This window comes from Lepisma saccharinum, unplaced genomic scaffold, assembly GCF_977018435.1.
Source record: "Lepisma saccharinum unplaced genomic scaffold, izLepSacc3.1 HAP1_SCAFFOLD_624, whole genome shotgun sequence".
Lineage (NCBI taxonomy): Eukaryota > Metazoa > Arthropoda > Insecta > Zygentoma > Lepismatidae > Lepisma > Lepisma saccharinum.
The window spans coordinates 66,564-90,149 of record NW_028143296.1 but is presented as its reverse complement, the minus strand read 5'-3'; the positions used below and the strand labels follow the sequence as shown (position 1 = coordinate 90,149).

The 23,586-nt window shown below is 36.3% G+C and overlaps 1 protein-coding gene across 1 annotated transcript; it reads right to left on the bottom strand.

The window, feature by feature from the left end:
- Window positions 1-1,515: 1,515 nt before the first annotated feature.
- Window positions 1,516-22,553, bottom strand: LOC145983071 (uncharacterized). The gene is made up of 6 exons (XM_083116345.1): window positions 22,447-22,553; window positions 19,604-19,682; window positions 16,387-16,436; window positions 12,557-12,592; window positions 12,007-12,136; window positions 1,516-1,604 (listed from the first exon to the last, which is right to left on the bottom strand). The coding sequence occupies exons 1-6, from the start codon at window positions 22,504-22,506 to the stop codon at window positions 1,516-1,518; spliced, it is 444 nt and encodes a 147-aa protein (XP_082972471.1). The 5' UTR covers window positions 22,507-22,553.
- Between the last annotated feature and the right edge of the window lie 1,033 nt (window positions 22,554-23,586).

Below are 23,586 nucleotides of genomic sequence, written 5' to 3'. Positions count from 1 at the left end.
TTTCTTTTGGATAAGATTATGTGGGGATCACCTGTCTCCCAAGCAGAATGCCTGTGATGATTTTTGTAATGGATAAAAGCATGAATAAAGTTAGCCCCAGCTAGCACCCCCAAGCGGACGGGCAAAACTACGCCTATGGCTATGAGATAAATTTTGGTGGACTTGTTGATCCTCTAGCGCTATAAAAATTTGCTCGATTGAACTGTCTTGTGAAATCGTGACACTAAACTATCTAGATTCCACCACGTATCATTCCAAAGAATGATGGGGATCAAAACCAGTCACTCCAACAATAAATGAATGGGTGATGTAACTTATTCATCCTTCATCTTCAATGATGAGAGCACTCGTCATTGACATGACAAGTTAACTGCTTGGCAGTGCGAAAGGCACAACCGGAACTAAATAGCTTAACAACTAGAAAATACAATGGTCATTCATTCGGTTTTATGAACCTTCGAACCTGAATCATGGCTGGGTTAGGATAATTACCTGTCTATCTGAAGAGTGATGATTAATTCAAAGTAACGTCGAATAAAATAAAACTAAGACCTCTATAGGCTTCGTTGCTCGTTGACCAGGACTCGCCTCACTTTCCCTCAAGTCCTTTCAACAAGCTCCTCTCTCTCCTCAATCCAAAACCAAAGTCAGTCCCTTCTCAGTCTGTCTCACCTCTATATCACCCAGGCCATGGAGACCTTGCTCCATGCCGAATCGTGATTATTACTACCTCTATTGCAAACAGCTGACTCCATAAACCTGATGGAACTTCCTATATCCTGAATACATCAGGAAGTTTGCATAGCACAACACTGTGCATTATTCACATACCAAGAGGTTGAGACAACTGGAGTAAACAAGTGAATGCACTGGTCAACATGAAGCATCCAGAGAGAGTTCAAATAAAATATAATCTTATAGATTAATACGATTCTACATTACAGCAAGATAGATATCTAACATTTTCTGAAGTTGGGTGCTTTGCAAGAGCTAGTTTTACGTTTTATAAACCACATCGATTAATCCGACTTTGATCCGCATGAAGATGATTGATAGAGAGAATGTAGGCAAGGTAAATACTTTTAATTTTACTATATTCCCGCCTTGGAATCAAGGGTTTGATACCTGGTGGAGGTACATAGTTATTCAGATCCCACTTCAAACCGTAGAATCAGTCGTGATTAGCCTTTCAGTGCATAAAATGTACATAAAGAACGAAATTCCTATTTTCAAATGAAATGATATTCCTCTATTATTTGGCACATGCATCTAGTAACAGCCAAGAAAACAAAGTGGTCATAATTTATGTCTTCGCAACACAGTGGAAACTTCGTCGCCTTGCAATCAAGGGGTCATGGGTTCGATGGAGGCACAAATTGTTATAGCTTCAGTCTCGTTTAGCCTTTATGTACTTAAAGTGAACTTGAAACAAAAAATAAAATACAAGGATTTGGTCGAATCTAGATTGCAAAAGGTCATATCTTCCTCTCCTGGATTCTGGTCTTTGATGTTTGTTTATTTCAATAAAATAATAATCTTCATTATATTTACCCCGTACTTCTCCAAGCATGTAGCAATATCGCAAGCATCAGAGCATGTTTTGCCTGAAAAAGAAATACATTTTGTGTATATCATTCAATACATACAACTGGTCCTTAATCTGAATTTTTGAAAAGAAATGAAATGCTGTCTAATTTAGTTAGTCTACAATCTAGACTTGTTCTTTGTTTAAAATTCAAGTATTATACTACATAATTAAGTTAGAAGGTATAATTATTTTTACATATTGTTCGCTTATTTTAACTTCTTTTATTCATGTTTGTTTTGCATTGTGTCCCACCCAGTGTGCAGTTAGGTTTGGCGGGTAAGCAAATTGGTATATGTTACCAGTTTGGAAACTATACCATTGGCTTTCGGTTCCATATATGAAAAAAAATCTGATGATAACATTTACACGTAATCTAGAAACACTTCGTATATTTACATTCTAAGAAAACTAGGGGTCTGAGGGACAGAAATGTTTTGGTCAAGACGGGACATTTTTTAAATCCTGACGTTCGGAACAGGAACGATTCGCAATTTTCAGAGCAAGTCGCGAGATTTTCGGGACGGGAAATGTAAATTTCCCGACCCTCTCGAAATCTCGAATTCTACACGTCATTTCCATCTTAAGTGATTGTTTTTGCATTTATGGAATAAAAACTAAAAATTTCCGAAAATTTCCACACACATTTCAGAAAACATTGAAAATTAACCATTTTTAGAAATGACAATTTTGAAGTTCCCTACTGTTCGAGATCCCGAAAAGTCAGGAAATCATTTCCCGAAGTCGGGATCGGGAAGGGATTTTTCTTCCCGGTACCGGTACCGACTTTTCGGGATCCCGCACACCTATAAAGAAAACTCAAACTCAAACTGAATGTAGAATGTAGAATCGTATTAATCTATAAGATTATATTTTATTTGAACTCTCTCTGGATGCTTCATGTTGACCAGTGCATTCACTTGTTTACTCCAGTTGTCTCAACCTCTTGGTATGTGAATAATGCACAGTGTTGTGCTATGCAAACTTCACCCATACCATGAATGGTGCAAGAGGGAAACAGAAGTCGAAAAGGGATGGAAAATATTCTTACAGACTCGCTTCACGAAAAAGGAACTTAAAAGCAGTTTGAAAACGAGAGAGGAAAGTAAGAGTATGAAAGGAGAGAAAAAGAAAAAAACCTTTTCCATGATCCAAAAACAAAACAAATTATAGAACAATTGGAAATAAATTATTGAAGAGGAGACTCAAGTGAAGGTGATGATCAGGAAGATATGGCATGCTTTTACTGTACAGGGTGTCTCAATAAGTCACTTAACACCCTCAGTACAAGGCCACTGCGGCATGGAATTTGAAATTGGCGATGACCAATCGTTATCTGGCAAAGGGGGAACCACATTGACGCCACCCACACGGTCGGCGGCCATCTTGATGTCCGCCATCTTGAATTCAACTTCACAATTTTAAATGGGAAGGGGGTCGTGCGACATATCAAAATGGGCTAGAATTTCACGAGAAATGCAATGGTGAAGGTTTTGTCGACGTATCTTTAACCAGTAAAAAGTTATGACTGAATTCTTGTACCAATTTGCTCCTTTTCGAGGTGTTAGAAAAATGCCTTAAAATTTGTTTAGCGCTTCGGTAATGCATCGAGATCAAAGTGACGTCTATGGAGAGACGTTCGCATGCCATTGCACATTATTTTAATCGGATACATCCATGAAGAGCTGTGCATTATGAATGGTTGTCGCGAACAATTTACAGTGTGACGCTTCCATTGAATTAACAGTCCTTCACAGTGACAAGGATAACGTTGATGTTCATAAGGAAGTTCATAAACAGAATATTCGATGATTTTTATCTGATAACCCATTTTTGATAGATCAAAGCTGAATGGTTAGTGTTGGTAAGTTAATGGTGTGGCGTGCTGTGTGGAACACGATTGGTTAGTCAATTTTCCATCAACGAAACCTTAAATGCTTAGGACTACTTGGATTTGTTAAATAAACAGGTTTTTTCATCCTTGCTTATGGAAGAAGGTACTTTTTACAGAGTTTTTTTCAATAGGGAAGAACACCAGAACACTGATGGCAACGTTATGAACCAGTTTTTGTCCAAAGTTAGTTATCAGATGACAAGGGTCACATATTCTATTTATGAACTTCATCGAATATTCTGTTTATGAACTTCCTTATGAACATCAACGTTATCCTTGTCACTGTGAAGGACTGTTAATTCAATGGAAGCGTCACACTGTAAATTGTTCGCGACAACCATTCATAATGCACAGCTCTTCATGGATGTATCCGATTAAAATAATGTGCAATGGCATGCGAACGTCTCTCCATAGACGTCACTTTGATCTCGATGCATTACCGAAGCGCTAAACAAATTTTAAGGCATTTTTCTAACACCTCGAAAAGGAGCAAATTGGTACAAGAATTCAGTCATAACTTTTTACTGGTTAAAGATACGTCGACAAAACCTTCACCATTGCATTTCTCGTGAAATTCTAGCCCATTTTGATATGTCGCACGACCCCCTTCCCATTTAAAATTGTGAAGTTGAATTCAAGATGGCGGACATCAAGATGGCCGCCGACCGTGTGGGTGGCGTCAATGTGGTTCCCCCTTTGCCAGATAACGATTGGTCATCGCCAATTTCAAATTCCATGCCGCAGTGGCCTTGTACTGAGGGTGTTAAGTGACTTGTTGAGGCACCCTGTAGAGACTTGTACTCTACTTCTATTTGACGAAAGGCTCGGTGTAGTGTCATCCATAATTTGTGTGCTGTATTCACAGTGATGACAATAACTTGTGAATTGTGTGCATAAAAAAAAACTTTTTTACAGGGTACCTCGCTTTACCCCACTCAAAACGAGAAGAGGCAATTTGCATCGTTTCTTACATTTATCAAATGATAACATGAATTAAATAATTCTAAAGTTTTTCAATGCATTCTGGATTTTGAAGATTTATACAGAAAATTTACTACTTTTTATATATTTAAATATGTTACCTTGTTACGTTCCCAACAACTGCGGGTTGTACATAAGTAAACTCTGAAAAATTATCTAAAAGGTTCTGATACATCTTTCTGAGTTATCAAATAAGGGTTAATTAAAAAGTATAAATTTTAAACATTCCGCCATCAGTTACATACATAAATGTTAGTACATTAACATCTTTCTAATTTTTAATTGGCGTTCATTTATTTACGTCATAATTTTTAGTACATTGGAACAATCAACTCTTTTCGTTTGGTCATGACAAATCTTTAAGTTTTCAACTTTGAAACTTTGCAGCTTATACATGTTTCCTTCAAATTGATTTATCAACTTTATCAAATAAAGCAAGGGTAGCAAGTTTGTGATAGTGTACGTACGTCAGAACTGTTGCTGAGAAAATAGTATTTTCAGACTCTGAAAAGGCCGGGATGATACTTATCTATGGCGAGTGTAGGAAAAATGCAGCACATGCGTGCAGGCTGTATGCGTGACGACATTTGCGCTCGGCTCTTTCGACCGGCATAGTGAGGGATGCGCCTTCACGCTCAACTTCAGGTTACATTTACTTGAGAACTACTTGACGTATTACAATGTAACAAACGCCATTCTTAATGATTTTTTCCGTACTTTTAAATGAGCTGAAAATAAAATGGGGTTTCCATTAAAAGAAAACTAACTTTGTGTTGAAAATCGTACTTCCTAACGTAGTTTAAGGTATTGTGTCCACTAATTTCATGAGCCCCTCTCATACCTATATATCTCCGAGAGCAGTTTTTCAATATTTGTTTTGTTCACGAAATATTTCAGGTCGGAATGTTACATGAGACACCCAGTATACATACAGGGTGTTCCGGGAGAAAGCGGCAATACTTTGGGAACTGGCAGTATGGGTGATTCTAAGCAAAAAGGTTCATATGAACATGGGTCCGATTTTGAACGATAACAGAGATATGAACAGAAATAAAAATGATGTAGGAAAACGTAAACAAAAACAGTAACAAGTGAAACATGGCAATGTAATGGTAATTGTGTAAGTAAATACGAGAAGACACATGCTGATACTAATCTTTATTGAATGAATTTGTAGTGTGTAGCAGTAATTAGTACACGATGATTAAGTAATGAAGTAAGCAATAAATGTAGAAAAATGAAATGTTAACACCTGCTGGTCAGTACTCACATGAACGAATGTAAGGAGGGAAAAGGCCACAGAAATGATAGCAGGTCACAGCAGATTCTAAAAAAAAAAACACCACCAACATCAATGCAATTCTGAGCGCGTCGGAAGACATCTTGTGTGACACTACAAAGTTCCCGATGATGTTCCCGGATTAACCGCAGCAGCATTCATAATGCGAACGTGCACTTCATCCCTTGTATTCACACTTTCCCGGTAAACCTCCTGCTTCATCCACCCCCATAAACAGAAATCAAGAGGGGTTAGGTCGGGAGAACGAGGTGGCCACGGAACTAGGCCAACACCACGACGACGACAACGACCAATCCATCGATTAGTGTAGGTGGAATTCAGATGTTGAATGATCAACAGACTGGAATGAGCAGGTGCTCCGTCATGCTGTAAGATGAGGTTCCGCTTTGTGTGTAGAGGTACCGTTCATGAAGGATAATTGGGCCAAGAAGGATGTCGCCAACCATGCCACACCACACGTTTATCGAAAATCTGTTTTGGTACCCTGTGATAAGGGTTTCGTGAGGGTTGTCCCGAGTGTTACGGGTGTTATTCACACCAGTACGAGTGAAGGTCGCCTCATCAGTGAATAAAATGTATGGCACTTGTACTGCATGCTGTAGTAACCAATGACAAAATCGACAGCGAGAAGCGTGATCACCAGGACGTAAGTCCTGCACTGATAGGTGGTGAAATGTACACAAATGTTCCCCACGTAATGTCCGCCACACACGAGTATGTGGAATACCCAGACGTGTTGCCATTCGTCTGGTACTAGTGGCAGGACTTCGTTGCACCATGGTAAGTATTTCGTCCTGTTCGTCAACAGATTGTCTGGTTTCACGTTCGGAAGTCACTTTAGCACTGGGAAGTGTTCCACGCTCTCTCAATGCACGAAACGTATTAGTAAACACTACCTTATCTGGTGTCCTTCGTAATGGAAAACGCCTCCTGTATTCTTCAACAGCCGCGTGCGCACTTCCATTACAAAACCCGTACACAAACACCATGCCCGCATACTCCTCATTCGTGAATGTAGGTGCCATTCGACGGTAACTGCCTGTGAACTGCTACGGAAACAACCCAGGTAACAGCATCTCACAAATGTGCACGTGTTCCAAGTACACACTCTCACAGCACTGCAGGTCAGACTCTTCGATGATAACTGTGTCACGTGTGCTGCCACCTGTTGGCAATCTTGCGAAATTGTCAGGGAACGTTATGGTTTACTAAGGGGCCGTGGTAGCTCGGTCGGTACGGCGTTCCACTACCAATCCAAGGGTCGCGGGTTCGACTCCCGACCGGGGAAACCCGGAATTGTTCTGACGATGGAAGAGGCTCCGGCGCCTATCCGGTGTCGAATAACATGAGTTTTTACTTACACAATTACCATTACTAGGCCTCGGAAGTTGAAGACCTATAAAAAAACCTAAAAAAAAAGGACATATAAATGTGACCCAAATTAATTAATAACTTCAGTTTTAATTACATTTTTAATTAATATACGAGGCACCTCCTTATCTGACTTGAGATCTTTGCAGGAACGTGCTGTCTGGTCGTATACACCGTGCCCAAAAGCTTCAAAACAAGAGAAAGTTGCCACTTACAGCGCGACCTTCCAGACATGTTACGGTTAAAGGACCTTGTACCGTACCTGCTTCAGTCGTCCAAAAATGTTTCTCTTTCGTTTCAGGGATCGGTTCAAATATATTTCTTCCTTTCTTTTTTTTATTTCTTTACTACAGAAAGGATGTTTAAGGGGGTGATGAACTGATGATGATTCGAATTGAGAATGGGCAGTAAAAACGTAGTCGAAAGAAGGTGAAGTTGCAAAAAAACGTTAGGACCTAAAAAAGGTTAAAAAAGGACCAATAAGTCAAAAAAACACCGAAAAAGGCAAAAATGGACAAATAAAACCCACCTTTTTCTGGCCTACAATGACCCAAAATAAGCATATATTATGTTGGGCCTCGTCTTCGGACACTAGGAAAAAGATGGATTTTTCCTCAACTTCCAAGCCCTAACCATTACATTGCCATGTTTTACTTGTTACTGTTTTTGTTTGTTTTCCTACATCATTTTTATTTCTGTTCATATCTCCGTTATCGTTCAAAATCGGATCCATGTTCATATGAACTTTTTTGCTTAGAATCACCCATACTACAAGTTCCTAAAGTATTGCCGCTTCCTTCCGGAATACCCATATATAGGAAGAAAGTTGCCTAAATCGCACTGGTTTCCACCGTTGGTCTAAAAACCAATGAATTGAATATTAATATAATCTAGAGGCAGTATATGGAACCTCATGCATGGCCAAGAACAGCGCATGTCAGTTGTAGCTGTTGGTGAAGTGTTAGGCGTTGTTTGAGCATTTGAAGAAAACTCCTATCCTTCATGCTATTTTTGCACCTCTTCATCAGGATATAGGAGTTATACAGGGTGATACTAAATGTAGAGTACAAACGAAAACCACAGATACCTCCCATGAAATAGAGACGAAAGTGCCCCTTCCACTTTGCCGAGAGATGCCTCCGTGAGGAGCTAGACAACGCCGAAAACGTGTGAAAATGAACTTCACACCGCTGTACAGCCAGTACCAGTGAAGATAGAAAGGCGGAACAAAAGAAGTCAAAAGGAACACCAAAGTCGCCCATCCGAAAAACACCATGCGGCAGCTGCGCAACGCATGCGCAAGGGGTTCCACAAAGGAAATAGGAATGTCCCGCAAGACAAGTGAAGGGAAAGGGTAGCGATCGACAACGGTAGGGACAAAATAAGCAATGAAGCAGGAAGGAACAATTGCACAGCGGGAAACAAACGCCATGACTGAAGCAGTGCAGTCGAGAAAAGTAGTGCAAGAGTTTCGAATTTCATATTTTTCTGTTACTTCCAATTGATTTTTTTTTCAACGACATATGAATATAGGTAAAAGTTCTATTTACGAGCTGGTATATGAAAAACGTAAGTCACGTCACTTGTTTTGGAGCTATGCCCATTTATTTGAAAACTGATGCGATTTGGGCAACGTTCCCCTATTTGTTACGAGTTCCATTTCTCTGTGTACTAGGAATTCTCTATCTGGATTGAAGAAAGCATTATTTATTAGGTTAGTCAAAAAGTAAATGCAATATTTTTCTTTTCTTCCATAGGTTGGCTGTACAGCTTTCTGCGCTCGCAAGCCGCTAGATAGTATCGTTGTCTTCGCCTGTGGCAGGTTACAGCGTCATCACTTCAGTTCGCTCTGCAGTGTGCGACTGTCCGTGTGCACCACAGAAGAACAGCGTTCTGTAATCCGTTTTTTGTAGTCTGAAGGTGTACCAGGAGCTGAAATCCATAGAAGACTTTCAGCACAATAGGGTGACAATGTTTTACCGCTGCGAAGTGTTTACCAGTGGGTTGAAAAGTTCAAAAGCGGTCGAACAAGTGTGAAGGACGAGGAAAGAGCAGGTCCTCCAGCCACATCCACTACTGATGACAACATTGAGCAAGTCCGTGAGCTGGTTCTGAATAACCGACGAGTGACTGTTGATGAAGTGGCAAACCATATGTACGTTAGTCATGGTTCTGTATATGAAATTATCCATAACAGGCTCAACTTCCATAAAGTCTGTGCGAGATGGGTCCCTAAAGAACTCACTGACGAGAACAAGCGAAATCGTGTGAGAATCTGTCAGCAATTATTGGACAGACGTGCTAACGAAGGTGAAGCCTCTTTGAAAAGAATCATCTAATTAACTAAATAACTCCCTAGCCTTCTTAAACCCGAAGGTTCATGGCTGCAGCAACACAGGCCCTATCCTGAGCAAGATCTATATACTCTTTTCCATCCCTACCGATTTCCATTATGTCCATCTCAACGTTCTCCCTCCATCTTCGTCTTGGTCTTCCTACATGTCTCTTACCATCAGGTTTCCCAACAAGAATCCTGTGAACTCCTCTTTCCTCTCCCAATCGTACCACATGGCCTGCCCACCTAAGTCTTCTTGATTTAATTATTCTAATAATATCTGGACATGAATACAAATTATGTAGTTCTAAATTATGTAACCTTCTCCACTTACCTGTCTCATACCCTTTTAGGTACAAATATTTTCCTAAGGATGTTATTTTCAAATACTCTCAATTTATGTTCCTCTTTCAATGTAGGGACCAAGTTTCACACCCATATAATACTACAGGCAAAATTACTGTTTTGTATATTTTAACTTTTAGTTTCTTAGATATTAAACGAGAAGACAAAAGTTTATGAAGACAGAAGTAACGTACATTTCCTGAATTAAGCCTACTTTTTATTTCCTCTTTAATATAATTTTCACATGTTAATATTACTCCTAAGTATTTGAATTTGGAAACTGGTTCAAACGAGTTGTTATCAATAATTAGATTTTGATAATTACCTAACACTTGGTTTCGGCCTGTAAGCATATATTTAGTTTTATCTTTGTTAACTTCCAAACCTATATCCTTAGCAGTTTTGAAAAATATTCTAGCATTATTCTTAATTGTATTTATATCATCCCCTAATAAGTCTACATCATCTGCATATGCTAACAACTGTGTCACACCATTTAATTTTAGTCCTTCGTTAGTTTCTTTTACCTTCCTAACAGCATATTCTAAGTCAAAATTAAAGGGCAATGGAGATAATGTATCTCCTTGTTTTAACTCATCATGAATTAATTGTAAATTTGTCAGACACATTAATACCCACACGAATTTTACTTTCTGTTTCACTGGTGCATACTTTTATCATACTAACAAGCTTCTTAGGTATTCCAAACTCTACTAATATATTATATAATTTATCTCTTTTCACCGAATCATATGCTTTTTTTGAAATCAATAAATAGCTGATGGACATTTTGATTATATTCCCACTTTTTTTCAAGTGTCTGTCTAATGTGAAAAATTTGGTATGTAGTTGATCTGTTACGTTTAAATCCACTTTGATAATCACCTATAATTTCATTAGCATATGGGGTTAGTCTTGTTAAAAGAATGTTAGATAATATTTTTTATGTTGTTGAGAGTAGAGAAATTCCACGGTAATTATTGCAGTTCATTTTATCACCTTTTTAAACACAGGAACAATTATGGATTCTTTCCACTGTTGACGGATTTCTTCTTTATTCCATATTAAAAAATAATTTATGAATTTGACATATTAATGAATTTCCACCATATTTAATTAACTCAGCTGGTATTAAATCTATGGCAGGTGCTTTGTTATTCTTTAGTCTTTTAATAGCATCTTTAACTTCAGTCAAGTTAGGTTCTGGAACTAAAGGTTCTGCTGTGTGCACTTCATTTACTTCTGATTTATCTCCTACATGAACATTTAAAAGGTCATTAAAGTAGTTCTTCCATCTATTTGAAATATCGCTTTGGTCAGCTAGAAAATCACCGTCTTTATCTTTTATCAAGTTTACTTTAGGTTGCCACCCCTTTCTAAATTAATTTACATCTTTATATAACTCTCTGATATTTTTGGTTTTGCTCTTTGTTTCAATTTCGTTAATTTTGCTTTTCAAGTAATCTCTTTTTTTACTTCTAAACGTGCGGTCCCTGGACTAAGGATAAGATTTACATTAGGAATAAGGATATTAAATTAGGCACCTGGAATGTTCTGAGCCTTTACCGGCCTGGGGCATTTCAGTGTACAGTTAATGAGATAGTTAAGTACAAATTAGATGTAGTAGCTGTCCTGGAAGTTAGGTGGCCAGGAGAAGGGAATTGTAAAACTAAAAATTATACTTTTTTCTATGGTGGTACTGAAAATCATAATTTTGGAACAGGCTTTTTCATAAACAATAGATTTATCTCGGCTCTTAAAACAGTAGAATTTATTAATGATAGGATATAATATGCAGTTTTACAGGGTAGGTCGTGTAAAATTATTTTAATAAACATACATGCACCAACGGAAGATAAAGATGATAATACTAAAGATGATTTTTATGCAGAGTTAGAACAGGTCTTTGATAAATTTTCTCAGTATGATATGAAAATTCTGTTAGGTGACTGTAATGCACAGATTGGCAAAGAAGAGACATTTAAACCCACGATTGGTAAAGAATGTCTTCATGAATTAAGTAATGATAATGGTATAAGAAATCATGTACTAATTTTAATATGATTGTAGGCTGACTTGTCTTCTGGTAGCGAAGTAATTATTTCCAGAATCACGTCGTGGAAAAGGTTCCTTCTCTTGCCATCTTTTTCTACAGCAAACAAGAAAAAATGAAAATAAGGAAAAAAGATACTCACCGTTATACCGACCGCAATCTTCCACCAATTTATCCAATTTCTGAGCTATCACATCGTAATGAGGGCTGTCCTTTATTTGTTCCTTTATGTTCTCAAAGGGCTTCGTATTCAGTTTCCCATCCTGATCAAGCTGGGAAAAGTTTATAAAAAATTCGATATGGATTAACCTCTTATCGTAATTTAACATAATATATTTATTTATTAGCTACAAATAAATAAATTGTGCGTACTGGGTAACATGTTGAGTTTTTATAATTGGTGTGCACCTGCTTGAAGTTCAGGGCTACAATATTGTTATCATTATATTCTGCTTATCTTTTACAGATTCAATCAAAATCTGAAAAACTATCAAAGTGATGCAATTTATGAGAGTTTATCATGAATACACTATTCAACCCTCGCTTATATATTATCTCCCTTCAAGAGGTGGCGGATGTTCATATCGTTTCCGATTTATAGATAATTTGGAACGAAAACATTTCTAACAACTAACGACTAATCTAAAAATTCTAGATATTTTTAATACAAATAAGTAGTGCATCTTACTCACCACTCCAGTTTTTATCATCATGCATCTTTTGTAACACTGTAAAACGAAAAGTGTATTTGCACAATTAATTTCCAGCCTAATTATTGTACATCAAATCCAGAATTATCCAGCATAAGAGCAAATTATTCAAATACATTTATAGATAATGTGGTTTCTAGTAAATGTTGCTCATGAACCGAGTGGAGTGGAATAAATATTTTTTCCTAACAGTAGATATGACCTCGTAAGTGAGTTACAAATTCTGATCATGGTAACTGGAGCCTATATACCAACTTTTATTTCACATAAAAACACATATTTTCAATTTTTTTATGTGAATACATATTTCTTAATATTCGCTAATAAATGCATAAAATGCATGTTTTGTCACAGAAATTCCACATAAAATTTCATATCTACTTAAATTTTCTCATGTTTTTTAAGATTTCCCAGAAAGAAATCAAAAGTCATTTTTTTTATAGTCGCTGTACTTATTCTCGCATCTTACAGAGGGAAAAATTTCTGTAAACTTAATGGACCAAAGGCACAATTGCTTCTCACAAAATTCCAGTATGTCATGGTAAAAAAATATTTTATGTGACATCACCATCAACAATATGTTGCTAGTGTACTATATTAGGGTCTCCCCGATGGCGCAGTGGTAGCGTCGTCGCCTTGTAATCAAAGAGTCCCGGGTTCGATACCCGTTTGGACACATAGTGGCTCGGATCCCACTTTAAACTGTAGGTCCAGTCCCGATTAGCCTTACTGTGCATAAAGTAGACTTGAAAAAAAAAACAGATCAATGTACTATATTAGTAATGAAAATTTGATGTATTATTACGTAATCGTATTGTACATTTTTGTGTTTTAACTTTGTCTTCTTATGGATTGTGTTCATTTGTGTATTTCTCTTATTTAGAACATATTTAATATATAATGTTGATTCATCAGTAGTAATCTTGGGGAAAGTATACAAAGAGGACTGGATTCGCAACAAAAATACGTTCAAAAAAAATTGTTCCAAAAATATTGGGCCGGTTATTGAAACAAAAATAGCTACCTCTTGGTGTGGGATTTCGTGGCAAAAGCTAGGTCTTATGCTATGATAGACCTGTCGATAATTAAACCTAGATGTTATGTCCTATAGCCAAGTCGTTCACGTTGTAAAGTCTTCAAAATTTAAAATTAAAGTTTACTGTAAAATTAAAGTCGACCAACAATCGAACAATCGACATCTGTTTATTGCTCGCAAACTACAGCACACAGAAACATAAAATTTCGTGGTCTGAAGGAGACAATTGGTTCTAGTATAATGGAAGGTTCAGTATATATTGTAAAATACCAGTTGTAAAATTGTAAAGAAACATGTGTTATCTTGCATTGACTAATTATAACTCTGCAATAGTTATAAAGAAAACATTTCGTGACATAATTTCCTCTCATTAGTTAAAAAAATTAGCTTTCAATAAAGTTGTGCTAAACCAGCGGTTCCCAAACTTTTCAAACCGTGGAACCCTAATGTTTTTTATATCTCCATCAGAGCAAAATTGTGTTTCTATAGGCAAAGAGAATTCGGGAATTACGTTTCTAAGAAGCATTGGAATTAGCTCACATCATAATACACTTTTAACACGTGCATTATTATGATTGGTATTATTATTAGTGAGCCGCGGTAGCTCAGTCGCTAAGTCTCGCCCGTAGCGCGGAGCAGCCAAGACGTATTGTGAGAGTAAATAAATAGTTGCCAATATTCAAGTTCCATCTAACATATAAAGAAATACGAGGTGAAGTCAAAATGTTTCGAGACAAGTTCTGTAACACGCCAACAGATGGCAGCACGAGGCAGCATACACAGTCACAGGGAGCACCAACCTTCATATGTCAGTGTGCCAAAAGACATCGTCCTGTGTACATCGGGAGCTGTTCGACCACGTGCGTTACCACGAGATCGGCATGCAGATGCCAAGCCGAGTAGTAGCGGTCTGGTTCAAAGGAAATTGTGCCGACGCGCAAAGAAATGGAGGCGCCGAGCGTGTCTAGACAGGTTGAGGAAGGGTTGATTTTGTTTTAGTGTTCAACTTTTGATCATGGAGTGGACGAAATCGCAAGTTAAAATATCAATACTATGGGACTGTAGATCACAGCCATGAGGAAAAAGTTTCTGAACTAAGCATTTCATGTGTACTCGATATTTAAACTGAACACATCTTCTAATATCAAGTTCTTCATTAAATCTCCATGAACGCTTAATAGCATTAGAAAAACAGAAAAATGACAGACACTACTGCTACAAGCTAAACATCCTCGTCGTACATATACACGTGTGTGCTCTCAACTCCGAGATTGTTTTTAAGCCCACTTTATGCACAGAAAGGTTAATCAAGACTGGATCTACAGTACAAAGTAGTATCCTAACCACTATGTGCTCCACTGAGTATCGAACCCAGAACAACCTGATTACAAGGCGACGACGTTGTTCAGAGGACTCGTCTAAGACCATCGTGAGGTTGAGGCCGTAGCGCTCAGTCATGAACTCTGTAAACCCCATGTCATGGGCTCTATCGTAGAGAATTAATGTATGTCCATTTCTTTTTCGGAAGGACTACACTCTCACATAATGTTAAAATTTGACATTTACCTCCAAGTAAATATATTTGACTGATTCCACATCAAATCACACAGAAAATTTTCAGAATGACACCTATTGATTCTGACTTCATAGTTACTGAGAAACAGGAAGCTAAAGTTTCAGAATTTTGCATGGATTGGTCACTGCCGAGACCATGGTGGTAGCCTGCAGTGGTTAACAGAAAAAAATATATATCAATGTCAAATTGACATATCACTTTGAATATACTTTTTTTAATTATAACACCATTAAGCCTTGTTTCCATGATTATGAAAAACTAAATATGCTGACCAAGGCAGTAATTTATTTTATTAAAAACATAAACTAAACGTAACGTTTCAACCTTCTAGCAAGGTCTTCTTCAGACTCTGTATCAAGTACAAAAGTCTGAAGAAGACCTTGCTAGAAGGTTGAAACGTTACGTTTAGTTTATGTTTTTAATAAAATAAATTACTGCCTTGGTCAGCATATTTAGTTTTTCACTTTTTTTAAGTTCATATATATTTGAATGTCCCATAAAGAAAACTTGTTACCAAGATTCCTTGGCTGTGAGTCAGAAAAAAAATATTGTAGTGCATATAATGTATTTTTTGTGTCAATGTCTCACGTTACTAAATTTGTATTATCACTATGAAGCACTGCAGTTACCATGTTTTTTTTTATTGAAACATAAAGTATGTTCTGAAAGGCTTTGAAATAAAAGTAGTGGTATTTGCACTACTTCTATTAGTAAATCTTTTTATACAAGTTTTATGTAAATGCAGATGGGATCATTCCATGCCTAATCATCACAAAAAAATAACTTTTCAACTCGACCAGTTCAGATTTTCATGAAATTTGGTAGGATGGTAGAACACATGAAGTAACTTACATTTTTTTACATTTTTACATTACATTACATTACATTAGCCCTCACTGGCACATGGTATTCATACAGCAAGGTTGAAAACATTATAAGAAATGTAAAATTTATTCTCATACTGGAAGGCATAAAGTAGATTGAACCTTCAAATTATATTTACTAATAATACAAGGAAATTAATGTTTTCTTTGTCTAATTACTATATGTAATAATTGCATACCGTGGTTAATGGCAATAATGACCATGACAAAGACACCTGATTTTTATTCTAGGCATGTGAATTTCACCTCTAGTTCAAGTACACCCTATCAAGCTAAAATGCTAGAGAAAATATTCATTATCTAAATTGTTACTAACCTTGTATTTCTCATTTGGCTTGTCTTTGGCATGTTCCCTATGAAGCTCATCTGAAAATACGAACATGAAAACTTAAATATTGTACTGTGGGATTGTTTGAAGATTGTACAGTGGGATCCATGAGTATTCCCGTGCAAATTGTCCATCACCATGATCGTGCACTTTATTTGACACAATAAGAGCTTCAAGATTTAAAAGAAAACTCAAAACAAGCTGTTGACAACTTCTTCAAAGCATACATGAAAATCCATCGATTAGAAACACATAGGACGCGCGATAAATTGATGAAAATAGGCATGGACAATTTGCACGGTAATACTCATGGATCCCACTGTACTGTGCATAAGTTAACACAATAAATACTAGCGATTTGCTATAATTTAATATATTTTAGGGAATGCTTCTTTAGTGAATGTAATATTTCATAGATAATTAATCTTAACGTGGAATTGTGTAGATAATCAGTATTCGAATTGAATAAAATGTGTGTAAGGGGGGGGGGGAGAAGGGGGTTATATCAAAGTACCTTATTTTCATAGTTTTGCCAGTTTTCTCTGATATTTAAGTCTACGGAAGAGCATTGAGAGAATATTTATTATGTGGGGGTGTTAAAAATTCATGACCTCAATCATACATGAATATTTATTTCGTTTCGTACTCAAAAAATAATGCAAAATGATTTTTCAATTAACGTGCATTATTATCATTGGTATTATTATTAGTGAGCCGCGGTAGCTCAGTCGCTGAGTCTCGCCCGTAGCACGGAGCAACCAAGCCGTATTATGAGAGTAAATAGTTGCCAATATTAAAGTTCCATCCAACATATTAAGCAGCACGAGGTGGAGTCAAAAAAGTTTCGAAACTAGTTCTGTAACTCGCCGACAGATAGCATCACGAGGCTTCATACACAGTCACAGGGAGCACCAACCTTCATATGTCAGTGTGCCAAGAGACATCGTCCTGTGTACATTGGGAGCTGTGCAACTGGTGCTATTATGGCCACGTGCATTACCACGTCTGCGATTTCATCATGGACAGCAAGTTAGAACAAAGAGCGAACGTGGAAATCTGCGTGAAACTGAGCAAATCTGCCACAGAGATGCTTGACAAGATTCGGCTAGTTTACGTCGATGCTACAATGAGTCGTTCGAGGTGTTTTGAGTGGCAAACGCTCTTCAAGAGTAGAAGAACATCACTGGAAGACGACGAGATATCAGGAAGACCTTCAACGAGCGAAACACCGAACAATGTCGAAACCATTCGGGAACTTGGGCATGAGAATCATCGGAGAACAATCCACAACATTGCTGCCATTGTCTGTGTGTCAGACGGAAACAGATTTGGCTCCTGCGGACTTCGCCTCTTCCAAAAGATGAAGATCCAGCTCAAAGGTTAACGTTTTGGCTCCATTACGGAGATCCAGCTCGAATCGCAGAAGGTGCTTGACACGCTTCGAAAAGAGACTTCCAGGACATATTTCAGAAGTGGCAGGAACACTGGGAGCGCTGTATTGCTGTGCAAGGGGACTATTTTGAAGGGGATAATTTGTAAACGTACATAAATAAAATACTTTCTTGCATGGTGGATAAAAATTATGATTTTAACATTAAAAAATCATTTTTGATATATTTTTGTTACTTAAATAGGATTGTTTTTTACTTAAATCAGTTTTTTTTTAAAAATCAAACACGCTTAAAATTGCTTTTGTAATTTTTGGTATAATACATATAAATATATGTTTTTTTTTATAGAAAGTATTTTTCTAGTAAATTACCCTGTAAAGTATTTGAACGGTTTGATTAAAGCAAATAAAAAATATACTTTTTCTGTTTCTCATACTGTACATATGAACCTACTATGGAAATGTTTATTTAGTGTGTTAATGAAACTATAATAATATCAGTAACTTTCTTCCAGTGAAAATAAAACATTCTGGATGTACTCTAACGTAAAATATTTTACAGTCTTAGATCTGAATTTTGGAAATTTTTTTAATGATAGTTTCAAAATATCAAGTATTGTCATTGAAAATAAATTATCATGGGAGCCACATATTAAATACATAACTGCCAAGCTCTCCAGGGTTATGTATTTATTAAGGAATCTAAACAGTCATGTACCTGAAGATTACGTAAGATCAGCTTACTTCGCTTTCTTTCAAAGCATTATTTCATATGGAATTTTACTTTGGGGGAACTGCAGTTATGTACAAGAAATTTTAATACTGCAGAAAGAAGCCGTGAGAATAATTTCCAACTCACGCAAATTAGTTCAATGTAAGCCACTGTTCATTAAGTTAAAATTTATGACTATGATACATCTATATATTTACACTGTGTTGTTGTATATAAAGAAAAATTTGCCACAGCTACAAAGTAGACAAGATGTACATTCTTATACTACAAGAAACAGCAGGCGTATAAATATACCCTATCATAGACTCTCAAAATCCCTGAATAGTTATGAAGCTCTAGGATTAAGACTATTTAATAAGTTACCTCTTGATGTGACAAATATGCCTATGAATATATTTAAACATAAACTGTATCCCTGGTTAGTTGCTACACCACTGTACTCAACTCAAGAATTTCTTGAAATTAAAAATATTGTACTTTAGTGCAACTTAAACATAAAATGGGTTATAATTTTATATTATTTTATGATATATTTCAAATGTATTTTGTTCTTGACGTTGTCTATTGCTGTACAAGCTTAATGACAATAAAATATTATTATTACATTTTAATAATAATGACATGTTTTATTGTTTTACATGATTAGTATTTTGTATATTTTTCTACACAAAATGTTTGCTATTTTTGCCCAAAACATTTATTGAATGTTAATTTTTTTTAAAAAAATGAAATTTAAGTGTGCTTACAGATTTCACATTACATTTACTTTCGTGTGAGCTTCACACCATCAGTACATATATTTTGTTTCCTTTCTTTTCCTTTCTTAGAGCGTAATAAACACAATTTAATTATATTACAAGATTAATGTACTTTCACGAAAAGTGATTCCCATATCTACAAAATCCTTATGTACATTATTCTATATTTTGATTTAAATCAGTGATTTTAAAAAACCTTGCTTTCTTGTAAACAGAGCTAGTCTCGGAACCCTTTGATACCACCTAGTAAGTAACATTAACTCAACAAAAATTGTAAGTTAAAATCAAATATTATGTAAGAATTGTGTATAAAATGTTCCTTACCGGCTGAAGCGCCACTTTCCTGTATGCATTCTTGTGCCTTTTGATGCATCCATTGCTTAATTTTTTCTTCTTGGTTACCCTAGAAAAGTAATTATTGTAGAAATGTAATTTCGCGAAAAACATTTATTTTCACATCCTCTGTGCCTTGAAAATCACCATTCCCACCAAAAATACCGTACTGGTGAAACGACAAGTAAATTCTTCAGACCACAATTGGAATTCCTTGGCCCTCTTTAGACGAAAACATTTTCCTTAGCATTTTTCCTAACCTTTATGCCATGACCAAAAATCTACCGTGTAAAGTGAGAAATGTTATGGCAATCCAGATGCCATGGCATATTTCATGGCATTTCTCAAGGATAGGCTCGGTCCGAATCATGTTTCGTAGCGTAACCAATCAGAAGCGACCTCTAGGTCACGAGTGCAGCTGTAATGGCGGCCGCGTGAGATGTAAACAACGTTCCACTTCACACTTTTAAAACACTATAACTATTCAACCCAGAGGAATATCGCTTCGTATTAAATGGTTTTAGGTAGAGAAGAATGGCGCTGATTAAATACATAATTTACAACGTTTTACTGTACACTTATGGAAGAATATTTTAGCTTTTTCAATTGTAAACATCAGCAAAAATTTTAAAGGGAATGCTTTCGTCTAAAGCCGGCTTTATAACTACGATGTGAAAGAATGTCGCATTGAATACACCACAAGAACGTAGCTAAAATGGGTGCTAAAGGTACTGTTAAATATCATTCAGTACAAATGTGGACGACTGATAACAAACTCGAACAGAAAGACTTAGGGTATGTCAAATCATCCAAGACATGTCACCCACCATCCCGGATTTTGGTGAAATTAGGTATACTTATAGAACTTTTGGTGCTGATTACAAAAATGACAACTTTTTTTAGATTCGTCAAGGGGTTCAGAAGTTACGTGCTACTTAAAATCCCCGAATACGCCACTTTGAATGACACCCATTGGGTATAAATGATCGTATCTTCCCTCAGGTTTGCTGTAGAACTTTCAAGTTTATTTTCCATCTTTCAGAATAGTGTAAGGTTTTATTTAAATAGGGTTTCAGATGAATGTAATAGTTTTATGAGTTATTTTCTTCAGAAAAACAAATTACTAACTTCAACAGCAAATTTCATGCATTACATAGGTAGGCCAAAGTTCGTTGAACCGTGGAAACTGCGGGCCATCATTGCGAGTCAGTTTGTACTTCGTTGCTACGTTCCACGTATATCTGTTTACTCCATTGAATAAAAATCTCTTTAAAATCAGTTTTGCATTGTGAATTAACAATGACAATGGATTTTGAAAACATATGCAAGAGCTTCAAAACAATACCAATCTAGTATTTATAGGACTAACCAGTACTAAGAAAATGTTGTTTCGCAAAATTGATAAGAACAGTTCATTGACACATTTTAAAAATCTGAAAATTACGAATTGTGTTTAAAACCTTTCTGCCTGCACCGTACTAAAATTTCATCACGGTCAGACCACCCGTTTATTAATTATAGAATTTCAAAGATAGCGATCGTTTGAAAAACTAAAATATAAGGCACTTTATTTGTTCTCACGACGATAAAAATTAGAATGCTTACTGGAAGAAATGTTTGGTTAGCATAAATGTACGCAGAATTGAATACGTTAAATATTTATGCAACTCGTTTTTTTGTAGGTTTACTGGTTAATTTTTAATTGGAATCCAAACTCAAGTATCTTACATCCCTTAGAACCATAGTCGATATGAAAATTCGTTTGTATTTTAGGTTGCTTACCTATAAGGATAGCATAATTCAAATTCTGCAGTCTCTTTCCGTGATTGTTCCAATTCCTAATTAGATCTCGGATTTTTAGGTTCTAAACAGTGTGCTTTTAGATTCCTAAAATAGGATCTAAAAACCCTAAAATAGGTTGAAAAAACACTAAAATTGGTTCTAAAAATCCTAAAATAGGCTCTAAAAATCTTAAGTTAGGCTCGAAAAATCCTAAAGTAGGTTCAAAAAAACTTAAAATAGTTCAAATTTCATGAAAAGTACTGATTAGGTATAGTCACCGGCAATGAAAATGAGACACCTATATCCTGAAATAAGCACTCTCTTGCATAACGTTATGTATATTGCCTAACCCTACGGCGATGACAGAATTTACATTGGAAATTTGCTATTAGAATCCACTCCTCTTCGCCGTATAGTTAGGCAACATATGTTTTTCATGTTATCCACAGTAAAATTCCGCAATTTTGTTTGTGAGGATCATCTTCTATGCTGAAAATAATCCTTCAACAAGAACATAGTCAGTGGTGCAAACTTCAATGCTGAAATGTTAGTTTACAAGGCGTGAATGCCACCAAGCACCGAAGTGACTCGAAAGTGAGCAAGACCACACAGATTGGACTGTACAGGTAACAGAGGCACCAGACATTTTGATTTGTTTAGAGCTTTGAAAAAATTCCAAGGACTTGGAGGAAGCGAAACAGACAGAGAGTACGTTTCAAACACGTTCGTCATTGAATTTCGTCGTGGCGAAACAAAGCTAATGCCTCTGTGTGACATAAAAATCCTGTAAAACCTTTAAAAATATATAAAAACCTAAAAAGGGCTTGATTTAGGCACATAAGCCTAAAATAGGTTCTAACAAGCAAAATAGGTTTTCTTAGGTACTATAAAACTTCATCAGTTGTTGCGTTTTTTTATCGAATCGCTGACATAACTCATTATTTCTTGCATACCTGTAAAGGAAAAAAATAGGTTAAGAATCTAAAATCCGAGGTCTACTGATGACTGTACAAGAACGATTAAAATAGCTTAGAAATTAGAGTGTAACTTACCTCAACACATACTATCACGCACAGGAGTGCTGCGACGGCTGGTACAAACTTGAAATTCATGTCGGACACGAATTTTCCTACTCAGTACGTTGAACAAGAAACACACATGTAAATTTCGCTTCTTATCTACCATGAAAACAGGAAGTTGCACCATATTCCTTTTGTCACATCCATTAGCAACCAAAAAGCGTAGCTTTTAAAAGTCACGAAAAAAGGAATTGCATAAGTTTTTACTTAATGCCGACGTACATGTATGTGTGAAATCTGCAATATATATCACCATATGATAAGTTTTTAGTGGCAACCATGTCGACATTACTTTTGAGCGACCTTTCGATTTTTTCGTCAACCTTTTATGCGCTCGCGAAAGTGATCTAATATTTCCTGCTTTCTTATGAGGTGTTGGAACAGAGTTTGCCGTTGAACTTGCTAAACCTATGCTACAAACAAAGTGAGACTAAAGTTTTGTACTATTTTCGTCAACTTAGGCAACAGTCAATGCCAACTAATGGTATCACTGGAACTGTCCCGGTTTTAAAATGCACAGGGGCGTCTTCTCAGATAAGATGGGAGGGCTAAGCCACCGGAAAATGGTCTTAGTCCACCAAAAACAGGCTACGAGACAATTTTCACAATGAGAATTACTCAGAGAGAGAAATAAAACAAGGTAGGATAAAAACACACAGAGGAACAGAGGCACAATAAAAAATAATAGAATTAGGAGAAGAAGGAAAGATAGTACAGAAATCGGAGGAAGTAAAATAGAGGAATTTAGAAAGGAACGTTGATAAATAAAATAAATCCATGATGAAAAGATGGAGATAGATAGAATAGATCCATAGAAAATCAAAGAGAGATTGAAAGAGAAAGAAGAAATAAAGAAGAATGAGTGAATAAAGGAAGCAGAAAGAAAGGAGAGAGAGACACAAAAGAGAGATGAAGGGAGAAAAAGGGGAAAAGATATAGAGAAGCGACGAGTGATTAAGGTAAGTAGAATGGAAATAAAGAGAAATAGACATTACGACAGAAAGAAATATGGAAAAAGATAGAGAAGGAAAGAGTGAATTAAAGGAAATAAGATGGAAACAAAGATAAATCAATAGAGAAAGAAAAGGGAAAAGGAGATAGAGATGGAGTGAA